The sequence below is a fragment of the Paramormyrops kingsleyae genome, chromosome 17 (genome assembly GCF_048594095.1).
Source record: "Paramormyrops kingsleyae isolate MSU_618 chromosome 17, PKINGS_0.4, whole genome shotgun sequence".
Lineage (NCBI taxonomy): Eukaryota > Metazoa > Chordata > Actinopteri > Osteoglossiformes > Mormyridae > Paramormyrops > Paramormyrops kingsleyae.
The window spans coordinates 7,397,463-7,421,844 of NC_132813.1; the positions used below are offsets into that span (position 1 = coordinate 7,397,463).

General features: G+C 41.8%; 1 protein-coding gene across 3 annotated transcripts in view; it reads right to left on the reverse strand.

Annotated features, from left to right (window-relative positions):
* Positions 1 to 24,382, reverse strand: part of LOC111856401 (ubiquitin carboxyl-terminal hydrolase 25-like) — a 102,943-nt gene that overhangs the window by 55,241 nt on the left and 23,320 nt on the right. For 2 of the 3 annotated variants that reach the window (XM_023836329.2, XM_023836333.2), the window contains 3 exons: positions 23,451 to 23,574; positions 22,234 to 22,429; positions 20,333 to 21,706 (listed from right to left, as the gene is read on the reverse strand). In XM_023836329.2, the coding sequence (XP_023692097.1) occupies positions 21,534 to 21,706; positions 22,234 to 22,429; positions 23,451 to 23,574 (493 nt within the window). In that variant the 3' untranslated portion in view covers positions 20,333 to 21,533. Of the gene's footprint in view, positions 1 to 20,332; positions 21,707 to 22,233; positions 22,430 to 23,450; positions 23,575 to 24,382 lie in introns of those variants that run through there. The other variant, XM_072701368.1, reaches the window with a different exon arrangement.

A 24,382-nucleotide genomic window follows, 5' to 3' on the forward strand; every position in this document is an offset into this window, starting at 1 on the left:
TTAAGCTCAAAAACTGCAGCGCACCCCCCCCCGCCACAAACAATATTCCTCAGTCGATTCTGATTCTCTCTGGAGTGATTAATAATAGCTCTGAACTTCAGCTAAGAAATATCCAAACCCCAACTGTCAGAATATTATACCATAGAAAAACAAACAAACATGCCATCACCTTAACCAATAGCATTAAAAAAACTCAAATAAATGTAGACATTAGGTGTCTTGTACTGGAGCAACACTAAATTTAGATCTATTAATGCACCTCAAGTCAACCACTGACTGGGACTGTGTCAAATTTCATTCTATAGAAGAGAAATGTCCATTAGAGGTCTTCTAAAGAGTAGTGCTCTACTGATGTTTAGTTTTGAGCGGCAGTAAGAGAAGCCCTCAGTACCAAACCAATTCATTAAAGGAACAGCAGTTACATCAGGGTGGAAAGTCATTGAACTTGGAGCCAATCACAAGCCGCACATGACACTCTCAGTACAAAGAAGCGGGCTGTTACAAGATGAAGTAAAACTCAGAATCTTGGATTAAGCTCCAAACAGACGACCTTCATGCGTTTTGTTTAGAATGCGGTAAGTTTGTTTGTCGTCATCGAACAGCGGATATCAAAATGTTGGCAACCTTTTGCAAAAGACTAAACATATATATGTTTTAGTATGTTAGATTAAAATCTCCAGAAATAAAAGCTAACCTGTTACTTCCGAACAACAGCTATTTCAATGACGCGAGAGTAATATGGATGTCTGTGGAGCAAAGACACGCAAGTTAATAATTTAAAACTCACACAGCAACTACACGTTACATTAAGAATTTTGCGGCAACCACGTTTGGCAGGATACTACGTAACGTCTTAGTTGAGTTAAATTTCAGTTAGAAAATGACATTTCCAAAGAATATTTCTGAACTTCTTGGCAGTTCTATTGTTGGAAATCACCCGAAGAATGAGACGCTAGACTGAAATGGGGAAGAAAGTACAGCAAGATTACCGGAAAAACGACAACTGTGTAAAAAAAGTTGTAAAAAAAGTTTGAGCCACATTTCCATAAAAACTAAAGAAGTTTGTTTTTTTCTTGGTGACTCTGCTCTTGAATTATTACCACTATATTAGCTGCAGTAAGATGATAATATCTTTCCTTTTATGCATCAAGGAAATGTTCTGTACAGCAGGATAAACAGATTACAGGGAGACTGTGATAAATGAAACTATATAACTTCTCACCTGTAGCAATTTCACTTGTGATTTTTTTTATGAAACCGCATCTGTACTTCCATATTACACTGCTCTGTCCATAATGCTATTTTGAGCTGTAAGGAACAACTGGTATCCTTTAAAGCTGTAGGATTGATTGTAAAATAACAGCTAGCCCTGAAAGTGCATTTTTATTATTTTGTTTCCTACTTTGAAACAGTCCATTTACTTAAACGTTGACTTGGACTTTAGGTTAAATGGCCAAGGCTGATGGGTTAGAGAAATGAAGTTTATTTGTTTTTCAGTGAAGTAACTGGGGATGGTGTGAACACGTATTGGTAGAAATTTCTTTAGCTTATTCCTGGAGCAGGTGTTTGCAGTTAAAGACACGGCATTAAAGTGCATCAATACACGTAAAAAATCTTCCAGAAGTTCTCAACTAGACATTATGACCCAGACTCTGGTACTAGATTTGACTCTCTTTAACTGCATTCCCATTCGAACACAAACAAAAACTTCATGGATAAAGACAAGCAATTAAGTCCATAAAACTCTAATTAATACAGCACTGTTGCAAAGTTCTAATATCCCAAGATGCTTTCAAAGCATCTGCATGCTTTTAAATTTCATAATGTCCTCGGCTTTACAGCTGCTGGCCATTTGAAATGCGTCCCATTCCTGGTTTCTCGCAGATCCCACCTCTTCGCACCACGGAGCACCTGCTGGTTGGCACCGCAAAAAAGCGACACAGCCAACCATGGCTAATGAGACAGATCGTTTACAGCCCAAGCCAGAGGGAGAAAGAGTGAAACGACGAGTCCCCTGACCGAACAGCTCAATCACAGTCTTAGCCACTTAAGACCACATGCAGACCGCAGGTATTGTGCTTGTACACGACTTTCACTTAGTTGTAGAATTGAAATTCGATATGGTAGAGAAAACGCAACCACGTCGAGATAAGTATCCAAGAGGCATCACTGAAGTGGGGCCGGGAGGGTAAATCCATGTTTTTTTTTTTTAATTTTATTTTATATTTCATCATTGGCATGCAGTCTTGCATCATTGATGAACAATTTTCGTTGGACAGATCAGCTACCCCTAACCCCAATAATGTTATTGGGACCCAGGCACATGTTACACTGCTATTGGCCTACCGCGTTCTCCTTAATTACCCAAAAAGCTTTGCTTTGAGAAAAGGATAAATTAGTTCAATTTACGGGCGATAATTTGTTCTTCTCGGAAATAAACCGAGCGCTTAAAATGCAGGTGAAACAAACGCCCATGCCTGCCCTGGGACTGCTTCTCTGAGCCATAGTGTCTGCCAGCGTGAACCCTTAGGTTTAACACATGGGCGTGAAGGATCGATACACACGTTTATACCAAAGCAAAACTTGCTCTTGATCAATATGCATCTGCCTCACTAGCTTAAGTAATTAGTAGTTAGCTTCAGTTGGTTTTCATAATTAAATAATTAGCTGGGTATTGATATTTACTACTCATTCTACCCTTAGACACCATTTCACTGCAAAACTGGAGAGAAAGTCTTTGCAGTACACTAAGGTACACCAACCGTACACCAAGAAGCACTTACAGAGAAGGACCAGACAAGGCAAATGACGCCTGCCATCTGGACTGTACCAAGTGAGCTTCCTGTCAGAGATCCGCGGCAGTGGATGGCCTGATCTATCACATCCTTAGCCTTAAGCTGATCTTTCTAAACAAAGCACTAACTTGAACCTGAATAACTACTACAATATTACTCTGACAATGCAAGGCTAGAAATGGCAATAACACATGGTCAACAATTGATAGGAATTCAAAATGGAACTGGTGAAACTTTATTGACATTAAAAATGCTGAGAACTTCATTCTGCATAAAAAACAACCATGTATTTGAATCCAATGCATAAAATATGGTCATCATCTAATTGCAAACGCCATGACATACACTAAAATAATTTCAAACATAAAATAACTAGTTGATGACTGGACTTTGCACTTAAGATTTTTAAATGTCTTTATATATCTTTAACATGAGATAAAAGGATTAAAATTCTTTTATTTTAAACCCTGTTAATGTACAGCAACTGTTATCATTAAAAGGCTTACAATAATGCTAATAATACATTTTAAAATATCGTAAAATAACGTAATGTCATTAGGAATCGGATTTAAATATCCGATTTTTTCTTTTCACTGTAGCTGGCGACATCCCCGTTCATTTTGCCGTCTTACAGTCAATTATTTTTTTAAGATATAATTTTAAACAGGTTTTTTTCAGGGTGTCATGTCTGGGTTCTGGGAAAGTTACAGATACACAGTATCAATAAATGCTGATATGGAGCCACACATATGTACAATAAGAGATAAATCGTGTTATCTAATCTACTCCACTAATGCATGACGCTTCACAGGAAATCACCTAACAATAATAAATATGATACCTGTGTCAGATCTTCAGGGGAAGAGATCTTGCTCAAGAATGAGTATTGTGTTCTTACAAGATAAAGTTCAACCATTTATTCCGAGTTTAACACCGTGATCACGTGTTTTGAGATCTTTGTTTCTAGCCAGATGAACTGTAGCAAAGACTTTAATATCATTAACAATAAATTTAAAGAATGCTTTTTCAACGGTTATATACATATACATAAAAATCAGTGATTTTAATTAAGATTATATATTTATGACTGTTCATCCATAAATCTTGGTCATTTTAAGGGGTCATGGGAGAGCTGTAGGTTAGACATCAGCTCATAAACTAGCTTGGATTTATGAATCTTACAAAGCATGAATTTCACCATTGCCTGTAAGACGTGCCTATCAAATAACATGAGAGAGATTTATGTTAGGGGTGTCAAATGGATCCCAGATCCCATGAAACTGGATCCCAAATCCCGCCAGCTGGAATTTCCCTCCCTGGAATGAACAATTTCATGATTTCTATGCGTTACCAAGGCTAAATTATTTTCAAACCGTCTTTCTGGGCTTCTACAAAGTTTCTGGCAATAACAGCGATCCCCGAAAAGAGCAATAAAAATCTGCTTAAGCTCTGTGTCATCCTGGTGCTAAACTTTCCTACAGGTAACCAGGGACACTGAAAACCACCCTCACTATGGAAAAAAAAACACCAAGAACAAAAGCGGCGGATATCGAACTGGTAGGTGATTTCCAACATCCGTTTAGGATGATTAAGCATCACAAAAATAAAAGAGTCGAGGCAGCGGGGGGAAGTTTGGCTGTAGCGATTTGTGTACCAACGATAATCATGGAAATCACTCCGTTTCTCACATCAGAAGCTCATACACGCTTTCATTTTTTCACTGACCGCCGAACGCTAAGCGTTTCCAGCGGCATCCTGGAATAACACGTGGTAGAAATGGAGAAGGGACGGCACAGGCAGAGGCTGCCCCCCCCCCCCCCCACAGCATGCCTTGACAAATGGGGAAATATCTACTACATGACACGGACCTGAGTGTCTCCAGCATTGTTCTGACATGAAGCAGGCCTTGGACGGATGCTGCCTTCCATATTAGCCGAAGCCACACAGTAATTGTACTCATTCATCACGCAAACATTTTCACATAAATACAGACGCACTTGGCACTCTCTGAAATATCACGTTTCAAATATTCCGTGCAAAAGACGCAAGGAAAATAATGCCGCTGATTTTGTTTTAAATATCATGCTTCTAAACACTCTAAACGCAATATCAAAAAAGCGAGGCGTTAAGTAGGATGTGACTATTTTCCTGTTTAATTGCTCAGAAATAATTTTAGCTTCACCAGCTGAAGTGAACCATCAAAAGCAGATTCCACAAAGTTGTTCACCAAAATGTGCCCCCCCCCCCAACTACTTTTTTTTAAAGCACCCCTAAATTCATGATTGGGCCGTGTCGTTCCACGCCGCCTTTGCAGGTGTTAACGGAAATCCTAGAGAGAACTTGCCGGTGTGTCTGTCCCCTGCCCCATGAAAATACCACACGGAGTTTTACGCAGTCAGCCATCACAAAAGCAGCAGAAGCAGTTTTCCAGGTTCTTGGTACCTCTCAACAACTGCATCTGTATGCCTGATTTGTGGACAGACAGACAGAGAGACACACACACACAGACAAGCACACACACACATTTAGCCCCTTGGGCTACGACCCTCCATTTTGCCTGGAATTCAAGCACAAAGCCCTCTATTCACACCGCTCCACCACCTCACTTAAAAAGATAAGACACCGGCAGCCCATAGCAGTTGGGAAAGGGGGGGGGGGAATGAATCGCAAGCACCCCCCCCCCCAAAAATCAGCGACCTCCCAAGAGGAGAGGTGCGGGCGGAGGACCGGTCATGGAGAGACCGGGAGCGGGGCGTGCGGATCCGGGGAGCCATCTATCCTTCCTGGGGGGCTCCATGTGCGACTTTCACAAGGAACGAGCAGCGGCCGCCTTGCGGGAGAGATCGAGCGAGAGCACTCACCACAAAGAGCGCTGCCGGAGCGACCCGCGTGGACGACGGTCCCCTTTTCCTCTCCGCTGATCCACTCTGCTGGGAGTTTCTTACGGGAGAGCTCCCATACCGGACCAGACGGAAACTTGGAGCTGATAATTTGAACCTCCCCCCTCCTCCAGCCCCCACCCCTCTCCAGAGACGGTGGTTTTTAACAGCCTGTCAAGGCTGAGCGCCGGTTTTCTGCTTTGTGCCGAACGGCTCGGCTACGACTGCCGCCGCCGTCTCCCCCTCTCCAATCAGAACTGCTAATCCCGTGCAGCGCGACGCAGGAGCCACAAAAAGACAAGTCCTCTTAGGAAGGCGGAGAGGAAAGCAAAACAAAAAAACTAGCTAAAAAAAAAAAAGAAAGAAAGAAAAAAAACAGCAAGCTAATGAAACAGCAAGCTTGCGGTGCCACCAGGACGTTTGAAGGAGCACATTCAAGTTTCTCAGTGTTTCCCTGCAGTTCAAAGACTCGCAGCTCTGAAAATGGGAGGGGGAAAAAAAAAGACACACTAGGCAAGGAAGCAGCGTATAATTCCTGCCTGCAGAACCCACCCGCCCCCCCCCCCCCCGTGCCTCTAACGAGAGAGACTGCCCCTGACCGAAAAGGCTGGAATGCGAGAAGGCCCAGGAAGACAGGGCCTGCGAGTTACTACACCATGACCCAGGGTCACAGGCAGAAAGAGCGGCTGTGTGTGTGTGTGCGTGTGTGTGCGTGTGGCTGTGGGGAGCGCGTTTAAGGAAGCAAAACCACACGGTGATATGTGAAGCTCAAAAGATGTGGGGAGCAGGTCAATGGCAAGCCTACCGGAATGATCTGATGGGTGATTTCAAAATAAAAACATCATCATCGACAATGTCTCAGATTCAGCTCTGCTTTTTAAAGTTATTTAAAAAAAACATATCAAATTAAAGAACAAAAGAGACCAATTAAAAATTATACTTAAAAAAAAAAAGGTCAGGATATAGTTATAAGCATTGTTAATTGTATAAAAACCAATATTAAATAACGAATACATTTTTAATAAAAATAAAATGTATTCCGCCTTAACTTTAAAAAAATAAACTGTGTTTAATTCACCAAAAACATGTAATTTAGGTGTGGAAAAATAACAGTACTCATTTACTAAACTAAGAATCTTTTTTAAAAGGTTAAATTGTTTTGCTTTCTGTATGTAATGACATGCTAAGTCAGCATGTATGTGCCGTGACAAAATAATAAATCATCCAAGTACAGGAAGCATACCGCCTTTAGCTAGCTTCCCTCCGAAAACATTACGTTTAATATAATGCCAGTCTTTGTGCAGCATTTACAGCCTGCAAACAGGGTCAGGAAGGGAAAAAAACAGGCTGGCATGAACACCAGTATTAAGGCTAAAAAGTAAACAGAGATATTGCAATATTGCTGTTTTTATATAAACCAGGTTTCTATAATACGACATTCCATCATGGTCTCACTGATATCAGGCTAAAAAAAATAAAAAATATATCACAGTACATTACGATAAAACTAGGATAAAGATATCACATTTAAAGTTGACAGAGTAACATGTGCAGATCACAGACAGGGATTTTCTTTCTTGCCCTATATATAAATATTTCCTTGACTTATAAAGTGTGACGGACAGCACCCCTCCGTTTTTACCTAGGACACGTTAGCAGATGGCAACGTAAAGCGAATGACATCAACTCCGAGAATGTGACCCATGGCCTGATTTACGTTCTCGGACCTCGGCGCTGGTCCCGCTGCGACCGGGTATCACATGTCTACTATCGTGTTGTTGAATGATGTCAACCCACCCTCTTAGGCAGGGCGAGGCTGAAACTAACGCTTCCAGTGGAGTGTAGAACATAAGAATATTATTATTATCACCATATATGCAGTGGAACAACAGAAAAGGCATGCCCCTAATACATATTTGTATGCTCAAGTTGAAAGACAAGAAATATTATGTTTATGTTATAAGCTAATTGGTAGTCACATATTTTCTACGTTTTAAGTGGTTTTTTTTTGTGACACAGTCAATGAAAGTGTTTTTCCTCCACTCGGCCAGGAAATGTGAGGCCATATGACCAGAGATTCAGTTCCCCTGCATATGACCCCACTGCAAAACAGTCTTGAGACAATCACAAGACACAAACATCCTGCCAGGGGTGAACTGCTTCTGGGTCAGGCCTCCCACAAGCGCCCTGACAGCTCCGGTCTTTCTCCACGCGCAAAAACAAATTTGTGGCTGAATGGACCCATTTTGCCTTCTATGAACGCCTGGACCAGGTCGTGCCAACAGCCCCCTGACCGAAATCTCCAGCGGTGATCCTCGCTTTCGTCTCGTTGCATTATGGTGAACACTAGAGGTTATGGCTGGACAAAATACTGAATTTCAATTTCAACAATTATCAAAACAATAATTTTATCTCAGTTGTTTTATTGTGCCGCATTTCGTTTTGCAGTGACACTCCCGTTTTGTCTCGTTATACATCCAGCACCACACTTTCTAACCTCTTTTCATTTGTTTTTTTTTTTTTTAAGTTCAATAAATGCATGACATTTCCAAAGTCAATGAGTTATCGTGTTAAACAATCGTGATCTCGGTATCAACCAAAATGGTCATGATTATAATTTTTGGCACAATCAAGCAGTTGTACTGAAGATTTGCCTTGGGTACTTAAAAAAAATAATTTTGTGCTTGGGTTTATCAGTTTAAGACTGCGACAGGTTTTTGTCCGCAACATTATTTTGTTGTGAAAAAGACGAAGCTTGTAATTTGGCAGGCAAATTAGGAAATGAAGTACACAAACAGACACAAATCTATTCAACTAAGACAAATACGCAAGATAAATTCATTTCAGTGAAATAAAAATCGCTTTGCTGGGCAAAGGTACAAATGTGCTTGATTAGCGTACAATTAAAAGTAAGGTACAATGTGTTTTTGTTTGTAGTGACTTTCCGTTACACATTGTACCAGGGGCTAAAACTGAAAACAAAGCTGAAAAAAACCCTCCAGAGTGTCTTTGTCAGGTATTTGACACAGAATTTGCACAAGAGGACAAAACATGGTTAAAATCTGGACTGAATCACTCACAGACTGTAACATGGACCCCCTAAGGGCCAAATAGATAAATTTGGCATCATTCTGCTGAAAAATTATATACATTAAAAAAACAGTTTTGTTGACTTGTCTGACACCTGCATGTTACTGGTTGCCAGAAGTCAGTGCTGAAATCCACCAATCACTACTTAGGTCCTTTGCATGCCACCAATGTGATTTGCATCAATAGAAGTGGGTGGAGTAACAGGATAGTGTAATGGGAGAGCACTCATGAACGGTCTTCAGTACCTGGCAGGCAACAAACCATTACAGAGACATAACTGGAAATGACTAATATCAAGGAGTAAGCCAGAGAAGATAAGATTTTATTATGTTATAATGTCATGATAGTATATAACATTATGCTTTGTACTGGCAAGTGAGGTGATTCCTTTGGAGGAACTGCAGGTTACACAGAATAAAAAGGAGTGATTTTTCTGAGAGTTTAGGAAAAATATTTTCAAAGAGTAAACATTTAACTATTTTTGTTCAGTTCCCATTATACTTGGGGTATAATTACATTCCTGCTTTGGATAATTAAAATTATTGAAATTATCTAGGTGGGTCAAAAAAGGTTTTTGTTTAATACAGTGTTTCCCAGTCCAGTCCTTGGGGACACACAGACAGCCCATGCTTTTGTTCCCTCCTAGCTTCCGGTAGGGAGCAAAAATGTGTACTGTCTGGCAGGGAGCTCGGAGGGAGCAAAAACATGGAGCGACTGTGGGTCCCTGAGGACTGCATTAAGAAACGCTGGTTTAATAGAAAGGGGCGTGTCCAGCTAATTAACACATTCATGACCATGGATTCGGCTGTTAGAAAAACAGCCACTTTTCAATACCGACTGTTCCATGCAGAGGTACTTCAGAAAGTCTCATACAAGTAATTGCACGAACATCATTCAACCACATGCTGTCTGTTGATTGTGGGGGGGGGGGGGGGGGGTTCCTTAAGGACAGGGTCATAAATACTTTCAGCAACTTATTCGCTATTATTGCCAAACAACTCACGAGTTATACATTTTAAAAAAATGGAGCCGTCAAGTTGGCTGGCATGAAAAGCAATAAGTTTCAGTAACCGCGATCTTGGAGAGGGGAGGGGAGCAGGCTGGATACAAATAAACTATAAAGACCTTGTTACTGTCAGCAAAGCACACACAAATGCCAGGTCTTTACTGGTACTGGAACAAACAGCATGTAGGCACCATCCCAACTCAGAACTGAGTTGGGATGGTGGACTGTCTCTCCTGACTGTCAACATGACCTAAAATGTACTGGGGAGTCCACTGAGTATCCAGTATCATACGTATTCCAGTAGCTACAACACCAGCAGCACCGCAGCACCTAACTTCCAGATATTTCCTGATATATGCTAGTAATCTGGCGATTTAACACTACTGATAAAAACCATAGCTTACCTATCTTTATAATCCTTTATAAAACAGCCTACAGTACTAGTTTAACAAGTTAAAGTTAAAAAGGATGCATGAGTAATACAGGTAAACTCTAATTCATTGCTGTTATTTCGTCTGTCATAGTGAAATGTAGACTTCAGAAGAAAATATATTACCCACCTGACAAATAAGAGGCACATGATCTAAATCCTAATACATTGAAACCCAGTGTAGAAGTGTTTATTGTGTATGATCGAATTGGATTTCTTTATAATTTAGAAACATACATCCTCTGTTGTCTCAGCTGTACGATCACTGTTTTTATCTAGGAAATCTGCTTGGGGAGATTATACTTTATCTAAATACAATATTAAAGTTTGTTCTGTTTCCATAAAAAATGCAAAATTGGGGGAAAAAAATAACCTTGAAACATTGTCTCCAGTAGGATTCTGGGCCAGACAATTAATTGCTAGCCCAACCCACAAAATTTAGTGCCCAGACGCAACCAAAGCAGCGCAATAATCTTAAAGCCCGATTTGAGCAGACCTGTGGAAGACCAGCTGACTTTGGGAAGATTTTACACTTTGTTTTAAACAAACTGCATGAGAAAGCATTTTTAACGGACAACGTTGCCAGCATTTTCCTAACCACGAAATAGAGGCTATACCATGAATCGCTTGACGATTTGGCTAAAGATGACAGCCGCACCCAAAGCATTCATCTTTTATCTAAAAAAAATAAGACTTATTGCAGCTCATCGTAAATGACGCAGTAAATCAAGTTTAAGCTGTTCAAATGTTATTTTTCATCCCTGCTACATCTTGGCATTACTCAAAAAAGATTACATAAAAGGATGGGGGATTCTAGAAAAGTTCTTATTTATTATGTATGATGCAATGACAAACCATCATTTTTATAAAAAAAAATTAAAATAGCCCCACCAAAAAATGACAATTTGAGGACACAAAACTAGATGTGTGGACAAAAATTTTAAAAATATGGCCTTCATGCAATCTCAGCTCATTGAAGATGTACACAACTGTCAATATAATTTCAAACTTATTATCAAAATATTTTCAGATAAGAAGCTTCAGCTTTACTTACAGCAAATTGTTAAAATGCATTTTGTCTTTCATTGTCTTCTTGCAACGATTCAATTAATATATGCATCAATATTCTGATTCTGGCTCACTGCTCTGTCAATTCTCAACAGTTATTTTTAGAGAAAGCCTGTGGGCAGGATTTATGCATGTAAACCAGCTGTTAGTTCTTTACTGGGGGGGGGGGGGGGACAGTGTTCAATCACAATTCATTCCAGAACCCAGCAAGTTGACGCCACATCACTCATGATTATGGGGGAAAAAAAAACAGCAATGGGATAACAAAGTAAACCCATCACACGCAGCATGTAGTGGGCAGCAAAAGACCTTACATTCATGCCACAAGCTAAATCAAGAATACAAGCCAAAATGTTAAGGATCTCTGACAAGGAACCTGACTGCAGCAATTTGAAATTGACAAAATACGCACTTAGCCAAAGTCTGTCTTGATTTAGGGTAAAAACGCCCCAAAAAGCTTCAGTTCTGGCTGCCCAATAAGTGTCGTGGATTAGGGTCATGTAAGAAAATGGAAAAGACTGCAGTCGTCAGAATCACTTCCAAACCCTCAGCGTTAATTTACTGTGGCTAGCAACAAACACAGGCTGAGCTTTCAAAGATCATCGGACAGCAGTGTGACGACCATAGGCTATGCGTGCTGGGGATGGGGTGGCTTAGCATACAGGCAAATAAGAAAGACCAGAAATATCAACATATACCCATAATGGTCAGGCAAACCAGACCAGTGACACCAGTCAAAAGCGGACGAAGCTGAATCGGGAAGATCCTCTCAAAAACGAAATAAAACCTCAGACAAACTCTAAAAACACAGAGAACGAACTGCTCATGAAGCCGACGGAAGCCATTAAAAAAAGTTGTATGGGAAATAAACACTAGCAGGAGTCACTCACGGATGGATCGCCCTTCAACAGTTTTACGACGGCGGGACGTGCCCATGGGTAGAATTAGTTGTAGGGGTTTCTCTACCCCAAGAAGTCTCGATTCCTGCAGTGAATGGCAGTAAAACGTTCTCACAGTTTCACAATAGTATAATGCTCATTTTCTATAGCTGACATAAATTCACTCTTTCCTCTGAAACTCTACAGACAAAGTGCCATCTTAATCAACAGGCCGCATCACACGGTGTGTCTTGTGAGCGATGGCGTCTTTTGAAACAACAATTCTGTCCACATAACTTCAAACCGTGATCCGAAGGAAATAAAGAGGAAGCTTCCCAAAGTCTGCAACCCTTCACATTACCACATGCCAGGGACACAGAGTCGGTGGGGGCTTAATCGAGAGCCGACGAAACTGCCTCCCACCTCTGTCCAAACACCAGAGACTGAAGGAATTCCTTATGGAAAGACTTGCCAGGTTCCTGTAGGCCAATTCCAGATCCAGGCAGCCTTGGCTGCATATGGACAGGTTAATTTGCGAAAAAAAAAAAAATCCTGGATGCCTCAAATGCTGGTCCTCACGCCAACTGGTTTCTTTACAAACTACACGCCTAACATGAACCCTTATGCCCTGGAACAACAGAACCATCTGTGACTCTAACTAAGCTAAGCTACAGGACTGAAGGGGTCCTGGAAGGTACAATCTTTAACAGATGAGTTACCAATCTGCTCTCCCCACTGCCACCATTCCCTTCAACTGGTTCTTCCATCTTGTCCGTTACCTGTTCATTGAAAATCTTGCATCACAGCTCAGAAACACCAGTAATGTTTCCAGGCCCAAACATGTTCCCTACAGGACCCCCATTCAAGTGTCTTCTCCATCCACCCTCCCACGCTTCTTCCAAGTAGCAGCCCTATCATATTAAACTTGACATGTCAAAATCCACCCTTTTCCTCCCCTGCCTGTTAACTTTCCTCCCACAACCACTCAGTGTCTCTTGACTCCATCTCCTTATCCCTCTGCCAGGCACTTGACCTGTTCTCTTCCTCATCCCACAACTTTTCTTTCTTCTCCCTTCTTTATATAGCTGTGTATGCTTCTAGAAGTGTTTCCTAACCTGGTTCTCAGGGACCCCCATGTTTTTGCTGTGGATTGTCTGGCAGGGAGCAAAAACGTGGACCGGCTGTGGGTCCACAAGGACCAGATTGGGAAACATTGTTCTAGGACATGACCAAAGAGAGCTTTGCATCTGGTGTCTTATACAGTCCTGCTCTGTATGTTTCTCCATCATCTTGGGACCGATGCCCTACTAATTCCAACCATCTGATCCGACCCATTCCAGGACGCTCCCAGAGTTCTCCTTTCGTGTCCCGGCAAAACTTATCCTTGAACGGGTTCGGCGGACCCTTTGATCTGCAACTCTGCTCCGATCCGCTGCAGTTTTGCTGTTTAAACACGTCCGCCTCGTTTATTCTCCATCCATCTCCGCCACACTCCTCCCTTCTGGCAGAAGATTTGGTGTTTCTCGGAGTATGATTTATTTGCCGAGACCGGTTCGCCCCAAAAGCGGAGAGAGTTCCTTTGCTTAAATTTTATGCTCTCGGCTTATTTTCCTTCCGTATCATTAACCCCACCAAGAGGTACGGGAAAAAAAGAGCACCGACTATGGCTTTGAGTTACATCTGTCAGCAACACTTCACAATATTTGCCATTTGCAAGTTTTAGGAAGGCTGTTAACATCATTGGCTTGGAGTATTTACCCTTCTACACTGCATGAATCCTTCATTCACTATTCAGTATCTTCTTAGACTAAGTCAACACTTCATAATCTATATCAACAGCAGGCTCTCGCCATATACTTCTATTCCATACAGGAAATTGTGTTTCTGCACATCTGGTCAGATTAGGTATTCCCATCACATTAGACAGAAATGCAGGGGAACTGTTTTTTGTTGTTGTTTTTTTTTCATGGACCAGTTTGACATTGTGGTTGTGAATCATCCACCTTGCAAACTGAATCTGGATGCTGTACTCAGCAAATAGCAATTTGTAAAAAAAAAATAATAATTACCAAAAAATTTATAGAAATAAGAGAAAAACAGCACCTTTTCTGAGGTGACCCAACATTATTTAAAAATTAAAAGCTTGTGTTAAACAAACTACCAGCAAACGCAGAAATATAACAAAGATTAAACAAAACAATGAAAATCATATGCAGATTTAAACCCTACCTTTCTCCTACACCAGATTAGCAAGTGGCAACCAAGTCATAAAATCACGTCACTAGTCAGAGATTATAATATTTAGTGCACCTGAAAATGGCTGTAAATCACAGTAACATTATATTAGCTGTTACTTTGTTACCACCATTGGGCCCAAGTGTAAATATGGCTTGATACACAAAGCAGGAGTTTAAACAACCATTGGGCCTCACTGCTAATGTCATCTTCTGAATTACCCTGAAGGCTAATTCTGCCCAGGGGAGATGGATGTTTGTGGCATTCTCCTCCCACAGGCTGCCTCAACTCCTCCAGAGGTTCTCCGCTTGCGGTGTGGACCCGCCCACCCATCAGTAGCACTAATGGCTACATCTACAGGAAAGATCGCGCCGAAAACAGCAATCTGCTCCCATCTCCGGAAGAACCAGTGGAAAAAATCTGAACAAATTTCTCAGTCAACATTGCACAAAGAAAAAATATATATGCGCATGTGTACGTATATAATCTCCCCATGGTCCTCTTCAATATTGTACCAGGACTGAGAAGCAAAATATACCATAAAACGTCTGGGGGAAAAAATAAGATTTAAAATGGGTTTACTTTGAAATCTACTTAAATATGAAGAGCAAATGTGTCCAAACAGCAACAAACTTCAAAAGCAAATCCAATTTGAAAAAAAAAAACACTTTTGAAGAAATAAAAAAAAAACACTTCCAGAATTCCAATGTTTATATTACATTTCAATATTTCCAACTATAGAGCCAAGATTAAAGTTTGTTTTTAAGGGTCAGACCAAAAACAGACTATAAACATGTCATTTTCAAACTAATTTTTCAGAATCTTTCACAAAATAAATCGCAGACCGAAAGAGGTAGTTTGCAATTCAGTTCACTAGCTATGGAACTTGTAATTTGTAGGAGATAATTTACGTTTTCTCCTTGCTACGCTTGATGGTGACTTGTGCCACTGTTGTGCCATTTCGTTTTTTATGAGAAAGATCTTCCTCCAGATTAGAGAAATTCTCTGAAATCTTAATTTATGAGGCGGAAGAGCAACCGACACCTTTGGCACAATCTGGCCTCACAGATGTTATTCCTAAAGTGACACCGGCCAATTTGCCCGCGTGAATAACAGCGTAATGTCGGCGTGTGGCCAACACCTTCACTGGAGCGTACAGGACCACTGTGACACTGCAGGAATGCCCACAAAGGGTCATATACAATTACAGATGATTCGCATTACAGGCCAGCGAACTCTGCACATCCCAAAGCAGGATTCACAGTCAGGGATGAAATCACAGGAAGTCCTATCCCCTTTGTCCTGCCATCTAAAACCAAACAAAAGGAGTTTTCTCCTTCTCTTGATGGCTTGTTGAAGGACTTTTGGGGCCATCGCGATTAACATGGACGTGAAACCGAGAGAACAGCTAAAACCATACTGCCTGAGCAGAGGAGCATGTGTGTGTCTAAATGAGAATGACGGATATGCTTGAAGCCTTAAAAAGAGAACATTCTGGTTGTAAATCAACACACACATGCGTTGTGGGCAAACCGTTAGCGATCCTCATCCTCTTTTTTTTACGAACTTGTAGCAACGTTACTTATTCCCCCTGGGGTCATAATTGCCTCTTTTTGAACCATCGGCAAACTGCCTTGCAAGCAAATGGATGCAAATCAGGTACAGTGCGAATGGAGGGATTGCGAGGGTGAGGGGCGGGAGGGGTCTGCAGAGCACTGGCGCTCAGTCAAGGTTAGAAATGACCTCAGCGCTATCCATTAATGAAATGACAACTTCACTGAAAGAGAAGAATGAAATATCACGAAACGCTGGCTGGCCGTCGCAGTGCCGTTGCCGTCGCATGCTAATGCGCTGCTGGGGGGGTTGGGGGGGTGGTGGTGTGGGGGGTGTAATGAATTCCAACAATGACCAAAATAATAATAATAATAGTGGGGGGAGGTGGAAGAGAGAGAAAGACCAGAAAACCAAAAGTACAGACGTACAATGCCTGACGTGCCACCTACACATGCATTTATCAGCGACGACTGTATCCCAAAATGCGGCAACAAAAGGGGGTTTAGAGACGAATTAATGCAGATGAGGGAGAGCCCCTGAATCGCAATTTCTTTTTCTATGGGTCTGCCCTGGAAGAACCAAAAAAGGAATCGCATCCAAAACCAGGGCGATACAGCCTGCCCATATTAAAGAGGAACAGTGACAGACTGAAGGGAGAGAGAGCGAGAAAGAGAGAAAGATGGCGGGAGAGAGAGAGCTTTGGCTTAGTATAGTTTTCATAGCTTTTCCCAATTTGACAGCAGAATAATTAATAGACGATGCTAATCTATGTGGAAAAAAAGCAATATGTTAAACAAAATTCATTACCGCATGATGTAAATGAGGTTTCTCACCAATGAAGGCACTGATTGGCTGGGATGCGAAGCACACCGGGGCGGGATTGGCCGAGCGGCGGGCTCCTGGTAACGTCGCGACCAGGCAACTGCACCGCCAGACAGCAGCTTGCCTCTTGTTTGTCGACTGAAGGGAATCTTGTTCAGCCCCAACTGCGTCTCCATGGAAGTGGCACCTTGAGGGTCTCCCCCCCCACCACCACCACCACCACCACCACCCAGGTTCCCAGCGCAGCCCAGTGCAGGGGCTGAAGTGAAAAGACCAGACTCTGGCATGGAGCCCAGACAGTACCCCCAACCCCCCCCCCCAACTTTCTCCTGACTATAAAACAGAACTCGTCTAGGGCTGCTATTAAAAACCACCATTAACCGCTAAGTCAACGGACACCAGTTTGCGCTCAAACACGCTCCCCCCCCATTGCCTTTCTCAAGCTCCGACCAATTAAACGCTCATTTTCGTCAGCAGATGCACAATTTAGGGAAAGGTGCTCTTGATCAAAAATGTCTTCTTTGCAAAACTTAAGGAAGAAAAAAAAGTTCCTTGTGGCTTTTCTTGTTTCTCGTTAATGTGCTTTGCAAGCCCAGTTAAGCAGCCTGGGGGGGGGGGGGGGGAATCTGTAAAATAATCTAATTTGCGTGACTGGTTATTTGCAATCCGTTATTTCTGAGAACAGCAGTTAGCTGCCAGGCTAACGTCACTAAACGAGACGGGTGTGGCGCGCGCACGCGCGCACACACACACACACACACACACACATATATATCTTAAATCTGCATATCTTTCAGAGTTCAATAATTCTGACCCCATTGTGAAGCTGCATAAGTAGTGATATCAACTTTACCAAACAATGGAGCAGCTATGGTACCATCTACTTTATAAACAGCTGCTGCTGTGTACTGAACCAGATGGCCAATCACTGCAGTGCTCACCGTAGTGATGACACAATAGATTCACCGGCCATACTGTGTCGCCCAAGTCCCTTATAATGGTTTAGTCCTGTTTACCGTTCACTAGACACAAAGAGTCGCCAGACAGTCGCGGGCAGAACGGCTGTCTCTCGTCCCGCTCGCGCTTCGCCCGAGGAAGCCAAAACGAAATCTGTGGCGATTCCTTTTTTTTTTTCTTAAAAAGATCGCTACGTCAACTCCTCGCACATGCGCACTTGATAAATATGCACGGTCGCACCCCACAATTTAAATATTCAAGTGACTCTTGCATGGTGACATGCAAGATGTAGAGTTTGAAAAAAAAAACATTTAAAAAAAGAACAGACGCCTTTTCAACGAGTGCTATGAATGAGCTTTTAGACAGGATTACTTTCTGAGGGTGGAAAACTAATTACAGTGTTATTTCTCATTTGATTTCTATTTTCTTGCTGTGTTTTGTTACTCCCATCGGTAAGTATCATGAACAGCATTAATTGACTAAACTGAAAGTAATCGCTCTTGTTGCCTGTTTTTCATGCGGTAACATAAAATTCTGTGTATCTGCAACAATACAGTTACAACCTTTTTGTTCACATTCATTTCAAATGGCACTGGGAACCAGTCATACAATCTATTAATCGCTTTGTTAATCTCGCGCACTGACAGACAGACAGACAGACAAAAAACTCAAGAGAAACTAATCAGTTCTGAAGTCTGAACAAATGTTGAGGGGGGAAAATAGTGCTCAGTTAGATATTCATGACATGATGGTTGTCATGCACAACTGAATGAGCAGGGCCTCAATTTAGCCTTAAATTAAACCTACCAAAGGATAAACGACAATGGACAAGCTGCATCTTCTTGTATTATGGGGTAGGACTTATGATAATGTTCAGAGGCTCAAACCCAGTGGCAGATCATTGATTCTGGACAAATTGAGGAACGTCATGTCAGGTGGCAATGAAGGTCTAGACAGTCAGACAACGACATATTGCTTTACAAAGGTCTAGCTGTTATCAGCGGAGTGTGGCAGTCAACAATTGGATGCAGCCATGTTTAACAAATACATTCTGTCTGCACAGAGGCTGACCGACATAAAAGCTTGCCGCAAGACAACAAACAGCAACAATCCCTTGTGGCACCAAAACCCGTCTGATACCCTCTGGCTGCTGCCCAGAATTTAAGAGAATCTAATTTGTACTGTTTCAGTGAAAACTGCTGCAACCCTATATGCCATTCAAATTAAAGACCACCCATGCGATTAAGGTTCCTTTAAAAATGTTGACGAATATCTCAAACGTTCACTAAACAAGCACAATAGTTTAGAAAAAGAAAAAAAAACAGGCTCTTCAAAAAGGCCTGTGTCGCAGCACCTTTAATCTCGGAGATTAATTCGCTGCAGCTCTAATACTTTGTAAGGGCTGTTATGCATCTCTTGTCATAACAACCAAATCCACTTGAAAAATTAATTAGCGCTGAAACTAACGTAAAAGGGAAACAACGTTACAGCACCCCCTACTGGGTATACAAACTACTACAATCAATTTCCTCAACACTTAGAAAAAAAACTTGGGGAAAACGACTTTCCCAGTTAGTAGGTCTTCTCTTCATACTGCCTTAAGTACTTACCGCTGTTTTGTCCTCCTTCTCCCACAACTGAAGCACATCATTGATCATGGAGCATCCATTTATTGCCTATTACGAGGAAAGCGACGCAAATATGTAATGCGAATGAAGTGCCACGACATATCCACCATTATCCATTACTTTATTAATTTATGGATTTTCTTCGATTATTTTTTGTCTATACAATCAAAGTTACTTCGTCCGCTGTAAACGATAATTAAGTTGAAGCGTCAAGTTGCAGTTAGTTACTAATATAAAACGTGTTGCGCAGTTATCTGTGAAACCTTTTCAAGCTACTCCAAACGACGACAGTTAAAATAAGTTTAAAAAGCACGCAACTAGCTGCTACCATAATAAATGCTCAAACATGTACACTGTACGGTGCATATTTACCTCCTCCTCCGTTCAAGCTCCAACTTCCAACTGTATAGATTGAAACTATTTCCAGAAAAGACGCTACGAGGCAGTCTAGGAAATCGCGATAACTTATTTGAGGGCTGATAGGCTACAAGTTCAAGTATTCTTTAATGATCTCTTTATAGTATTTCTTTAACTCTGATTATTATTATGATGCTGTTTTAAATTAAAAAAAAAAACCTTCTGCGACTCTTTAAATTCGGTGCAACATGGGGAATTCTTTGAGAGCACTTCGCAGAAAAGTAAAAAACAAAATGCTTCGTTAATTTCAAAACAAAGAGCTAAATGCTACTTCGACAGCATTATTAAAAGGGATCACTAAACACTACCCCTTATTTCAGAAGTCCACATTTCATGAACTTTGCAGCATATTTCTTGTGATGGAAAGCCGCACACCGGACGATATGCTTAAGCCGACAAACCCTTCAAAGTAACGTCTCTCTCACGCGCCGCCAGAGGAGAAGCCCTTGAAGCTCACTAAATGTACGACTGGCTCCGGGGATTTGAGCCCATCCGAGATCTCAGTCTGTGTGAAATTCATGACAGCGATTTTTGCCGCACTGTGGTCAAGTTTCGAGGTGATGTGATACAAACCTGCCCGACCGCATTATCAAGATGACAAAAAGGGTTTCACGGGCGCCGCATTGGGACTGTGTGGATCAGTCTGGCCCTTTCTATAACTAACATGAGAATGGACGTTGGGATTCCATTACTTGTCTAACAATTAGTTTTTTTCCCTTCTCTCACCAGGGGCTAATCTTCGGTTTGCCTGACTCTTTATTAATAACCTTTTAATTAAAACCAATAGCTGTGTTGAACAAGAAATGAGTGGCTTCTCTCCTGTGGAAGGGCAATCAATAAGGCCCATCAGTGCTGGTCTGCCAAAGAAAAGGACAACAGAAGGGAAAAACTCGATACAGAGGGAGACTCGATCAGTGGCAAAGGGCAAAAAGATTTGCTGGTCATAAAATAAAAGCCCATTAGATGCTATTTAATGTGCCGTACTTTCAGTCAATGGCCACAGCCTTTATTGAGGTAAAGGAGAAGAGCAAACATTTTGTGGACAAATTAAGAAATTAAGATCCTTGGGTCTTGGCTGTGCAAATTTTCCACCTTATCACCTGACGCTTGCTGTCGCCCCCAAAACCTTTACAACCACAGACATTAGGCAAACCCTTTGGAAGGGGGGGGGGGGGGGGGGTAGAGATAGGGATTAAGATGAAAGAGAACAGCAGAAATATTAGGCCTGAAAAAGGGCCATCAATAGAATTTTATTTATATATTTGGTTTGGTTTTTAAGTGTCATCGGCTTCTGGGGATACTGTGGTATGGGATACTGTGCTTAAAATTCATTGATTGTGGTCCTCAGGACTGAAGAGTTGCACAGTAGATATAAAACCTGGTGATAAATATTCAAACCCCACCTACAAGGGGAAAAAAAAAAACATTAACACTGATGGGGTCAGGGCTGCAGTCTTTTCTCTTTCATTCATTCAAAATTTAGGAGCAAGTTGGAGGGGAGGCTGTTCTGACGGACAGCATCAGCAGTGATTTCGTGGCTGGATGCAGTCGTCTCCTTTTAATTTCATATATATCACGGTCCGTGTCCATCTCTCACGTAGCACTTAGTAGCATCATGCTAACAATAATAAAGCCTGTAGCAGCAAAAATAAAATACAAAAACAAACAAAAAAAAAATGGGCAGGACAGTGTGACCTGGTTGAAGAAAAGTGCGTGTTTAAAAATAGAATTCTGCAGACAGGCGCAGGCGAGCAACCCAGACGGGTCGCGGAGCTCATCTCCCGTCGGCTGGCGTCCGCCTCAGCGAGGTCATGACGTGGCTGAAGCGGGCACACAGCTCCGGGGTGGACCAGGCGGGCAGCCGGGGCGGCTGGCTGAAGCTCTTCATCTCTGTCGAGCAGTCCAGCAGCTTGGGGAGGAAATCTGTCAGGGTCTCCTGAAGTTTGGCTAGGAAGACGGGGGCGCCAGGGGTGGGAGGGTTACAAGGAAGACAGGGCTTCATTTTCATCACTTGCTCACTCGTATACGTGGCGTCCTTGCAAAAATGTTCAAAGCAACGTGTGTGTGTGTGTGTGAGATATTAAACAGGTAACTTCAACCCTGACCTACACTTTCTGTAACCCCACACCAAATAAACACAATCAACATGTCAAGATTCGCATATAAAGTACAATTACATGCATAATCACAATTACTTCAATTACATAAGGATGAATAAGGAACACAGTACCCTCTCTTCCCTTCTCCCAACTAGTGTTTTTTTTTTTAAACAAAAAAATTATTTTAAAGTGCATAATATGGAGCAATGAACATCACTTGGTGTTAGCTATTTTCCAAAAAATGTGCTTTGAAGAAGTACTGGATTTGAAACAGATTTATCAAAGTGAAACGGACAAACAGAGGACAGGGTTTATGCCCAGCATGGCAAACACCCGATGTATTGCCAATGGGAACAAGGACCAGCCGTGACTTACGGTCCATCTCCCGGCCCAGGTAGGAACACCAGCGGTTCCTGATGTCCTCCACGGCGGCCACATCCTTCTCCTTATCCCCGTCAGTCAGCAGCAGGGGCAGGCCAGGCACCACGAGCTGGTTCATGATGTTCAGGCCGTCGCTCACCTCCGGCTCCTCTCCATACTCGAAAAGGGCTGCCGCCTGCTCATTCAGCTTCTGTGGAGCACGAGCTCATGCCCGTCACGGACGGCCGACCACTCCAACAGAGCAGCAAACCTCCTGAAACTGAACGGGCCTACTGGATGCCTCAGCTATGCTTAGAATTGAGAAAATACACCACGTGCTCGAAACACTTTAAAAGGCTGCTTCGGTTACAGGATACGTTTAATTTATTAAGCCATATTTATTTATAGGAGATTATCTGCGCATATCGCTGTTTTGGATCTCCAACTTCACATCCATTTTTTAATCTGTCTCCATCAGTATTTTGTTACAGTTATGGTCTTTTTGGCTTTCATAATAAACCATCACGGTACGTTGCATAAGGGTAAGCTAGATTTCCTTGAAGACAAAACACAGAAGTGAATATCACGGAATAAAAGCAATCAGAATTCTTGGATCCAATCAAAAGGCCTGTTTCTGACATCGGAGGGTCAGGCCGGGACAGCGGCTGCACCCTGTTTACATTCACTCCTCGCCAGCTTCCTCCTCCGAGTTGCAGACTCAGTTTGGAACACAATAGGGTTCGGTCACGGTGCAGCCAGAAACACGGCCGCTTTCCGAACAAAGACACTGGACAGTTTATGGAAGTATAGCAAAAAAAATTAAATATGCGTCCATTAATTTTTTGGTATTTTTCGAGTCCTATATTTTAAGTTAAATGAACCTGTCATAACTTAAGCGTGTTTTTTAAAACCTGTTGCAAAAAATACACAGACTTAAGGACATCCTTGCTGTTTTTGGTTTTGTAATTCAGGCCAGGATAGTAGGGCCTATATTTTAGACCAAAAAAAAAAAAAAAAGACTGCAAGATACATAGAGTTTCATATTGTTTCATTACACAGTAAACCCTTCACAGATCCTGTCTAATTGAATTAAAATGGGGCGATATATCTTGGCAGTAACGGTAAGCACTAGTTCCAGACGCTGCATAAATGCGGCCGTCTTGGCTGGTGACCAAGACTCTGGCGTAACTCGTAGCGCCGAGCGCAGCCCAGAAGAACCCCGGTTAACTCACGAGCAGACACGCTCTCCTGTGATGGGCAATCAGCTCCGCATCATGCCCTCGGTAAGGGCCCTTGGAGAGCAACGCTTTGTTGCGCTGATAGGAGTAGATCAGGTACGGCAACGCCTCCACATAGCTGTTGGGGGAAAATCACCAAAAATAAATGTTCATTTTTACCTTTACATGTAAACGCTTAGCTGTCATTTACATCTGACAATCTGCACTAATGTATTAATTTCTATCCGTCTACCTACCTATCTACCTGAAATGCTGTATGTCAATGATAATCAACTGGTTTAGACTCAGGACTCATTTTCCCTTAGTCATTAAGCCACAAACCAAATCTTAAACATTATTGCCAAATGTATTCCACAACAAAATAGTGCAGTAAAAGTAAATTCAGCATACTGCAGTAACCTTAGCAGAATGCCTTCATGTACAGCTAGAAAACAATAATGAAGTACAACAATTTTTTCTTCAACCACACTCTCTACGACCCAATGAAAATGGTCCCACAAATAAGTTTTGGGTTACGACCCACCAGTTGAACAACCGTGCTCACTGAAATGTTCATAAATGTGCCTTTTAAGTCAAAGTACTAGGTCTTTAAAATCTGCAGCCTATTATTGTTAATGAAGGTGACGATGACTGCATTTATTGATATACTTGATTAATGAGTATATATTTTCAGGGCAGTGTTTTATACGCAGATTAAAAGGTGCTCTCTGGGTGATCCTGACCAGTAAAAGCAGGAGAGAGGTGAATTAATTTTAAAGTAATACTCAAAAATAAACAATACAAATAGACAAAAAGGCAAAGCCTTTACAATGGATGGATGGATGGATGGATGACCAGTATTTAAACGTTCTTACTTTTAGGTAAACATTAAGGTTTAAATATGAGCATATATTCCTGACCCTACAAGACTGGAAATAGTTCCACTT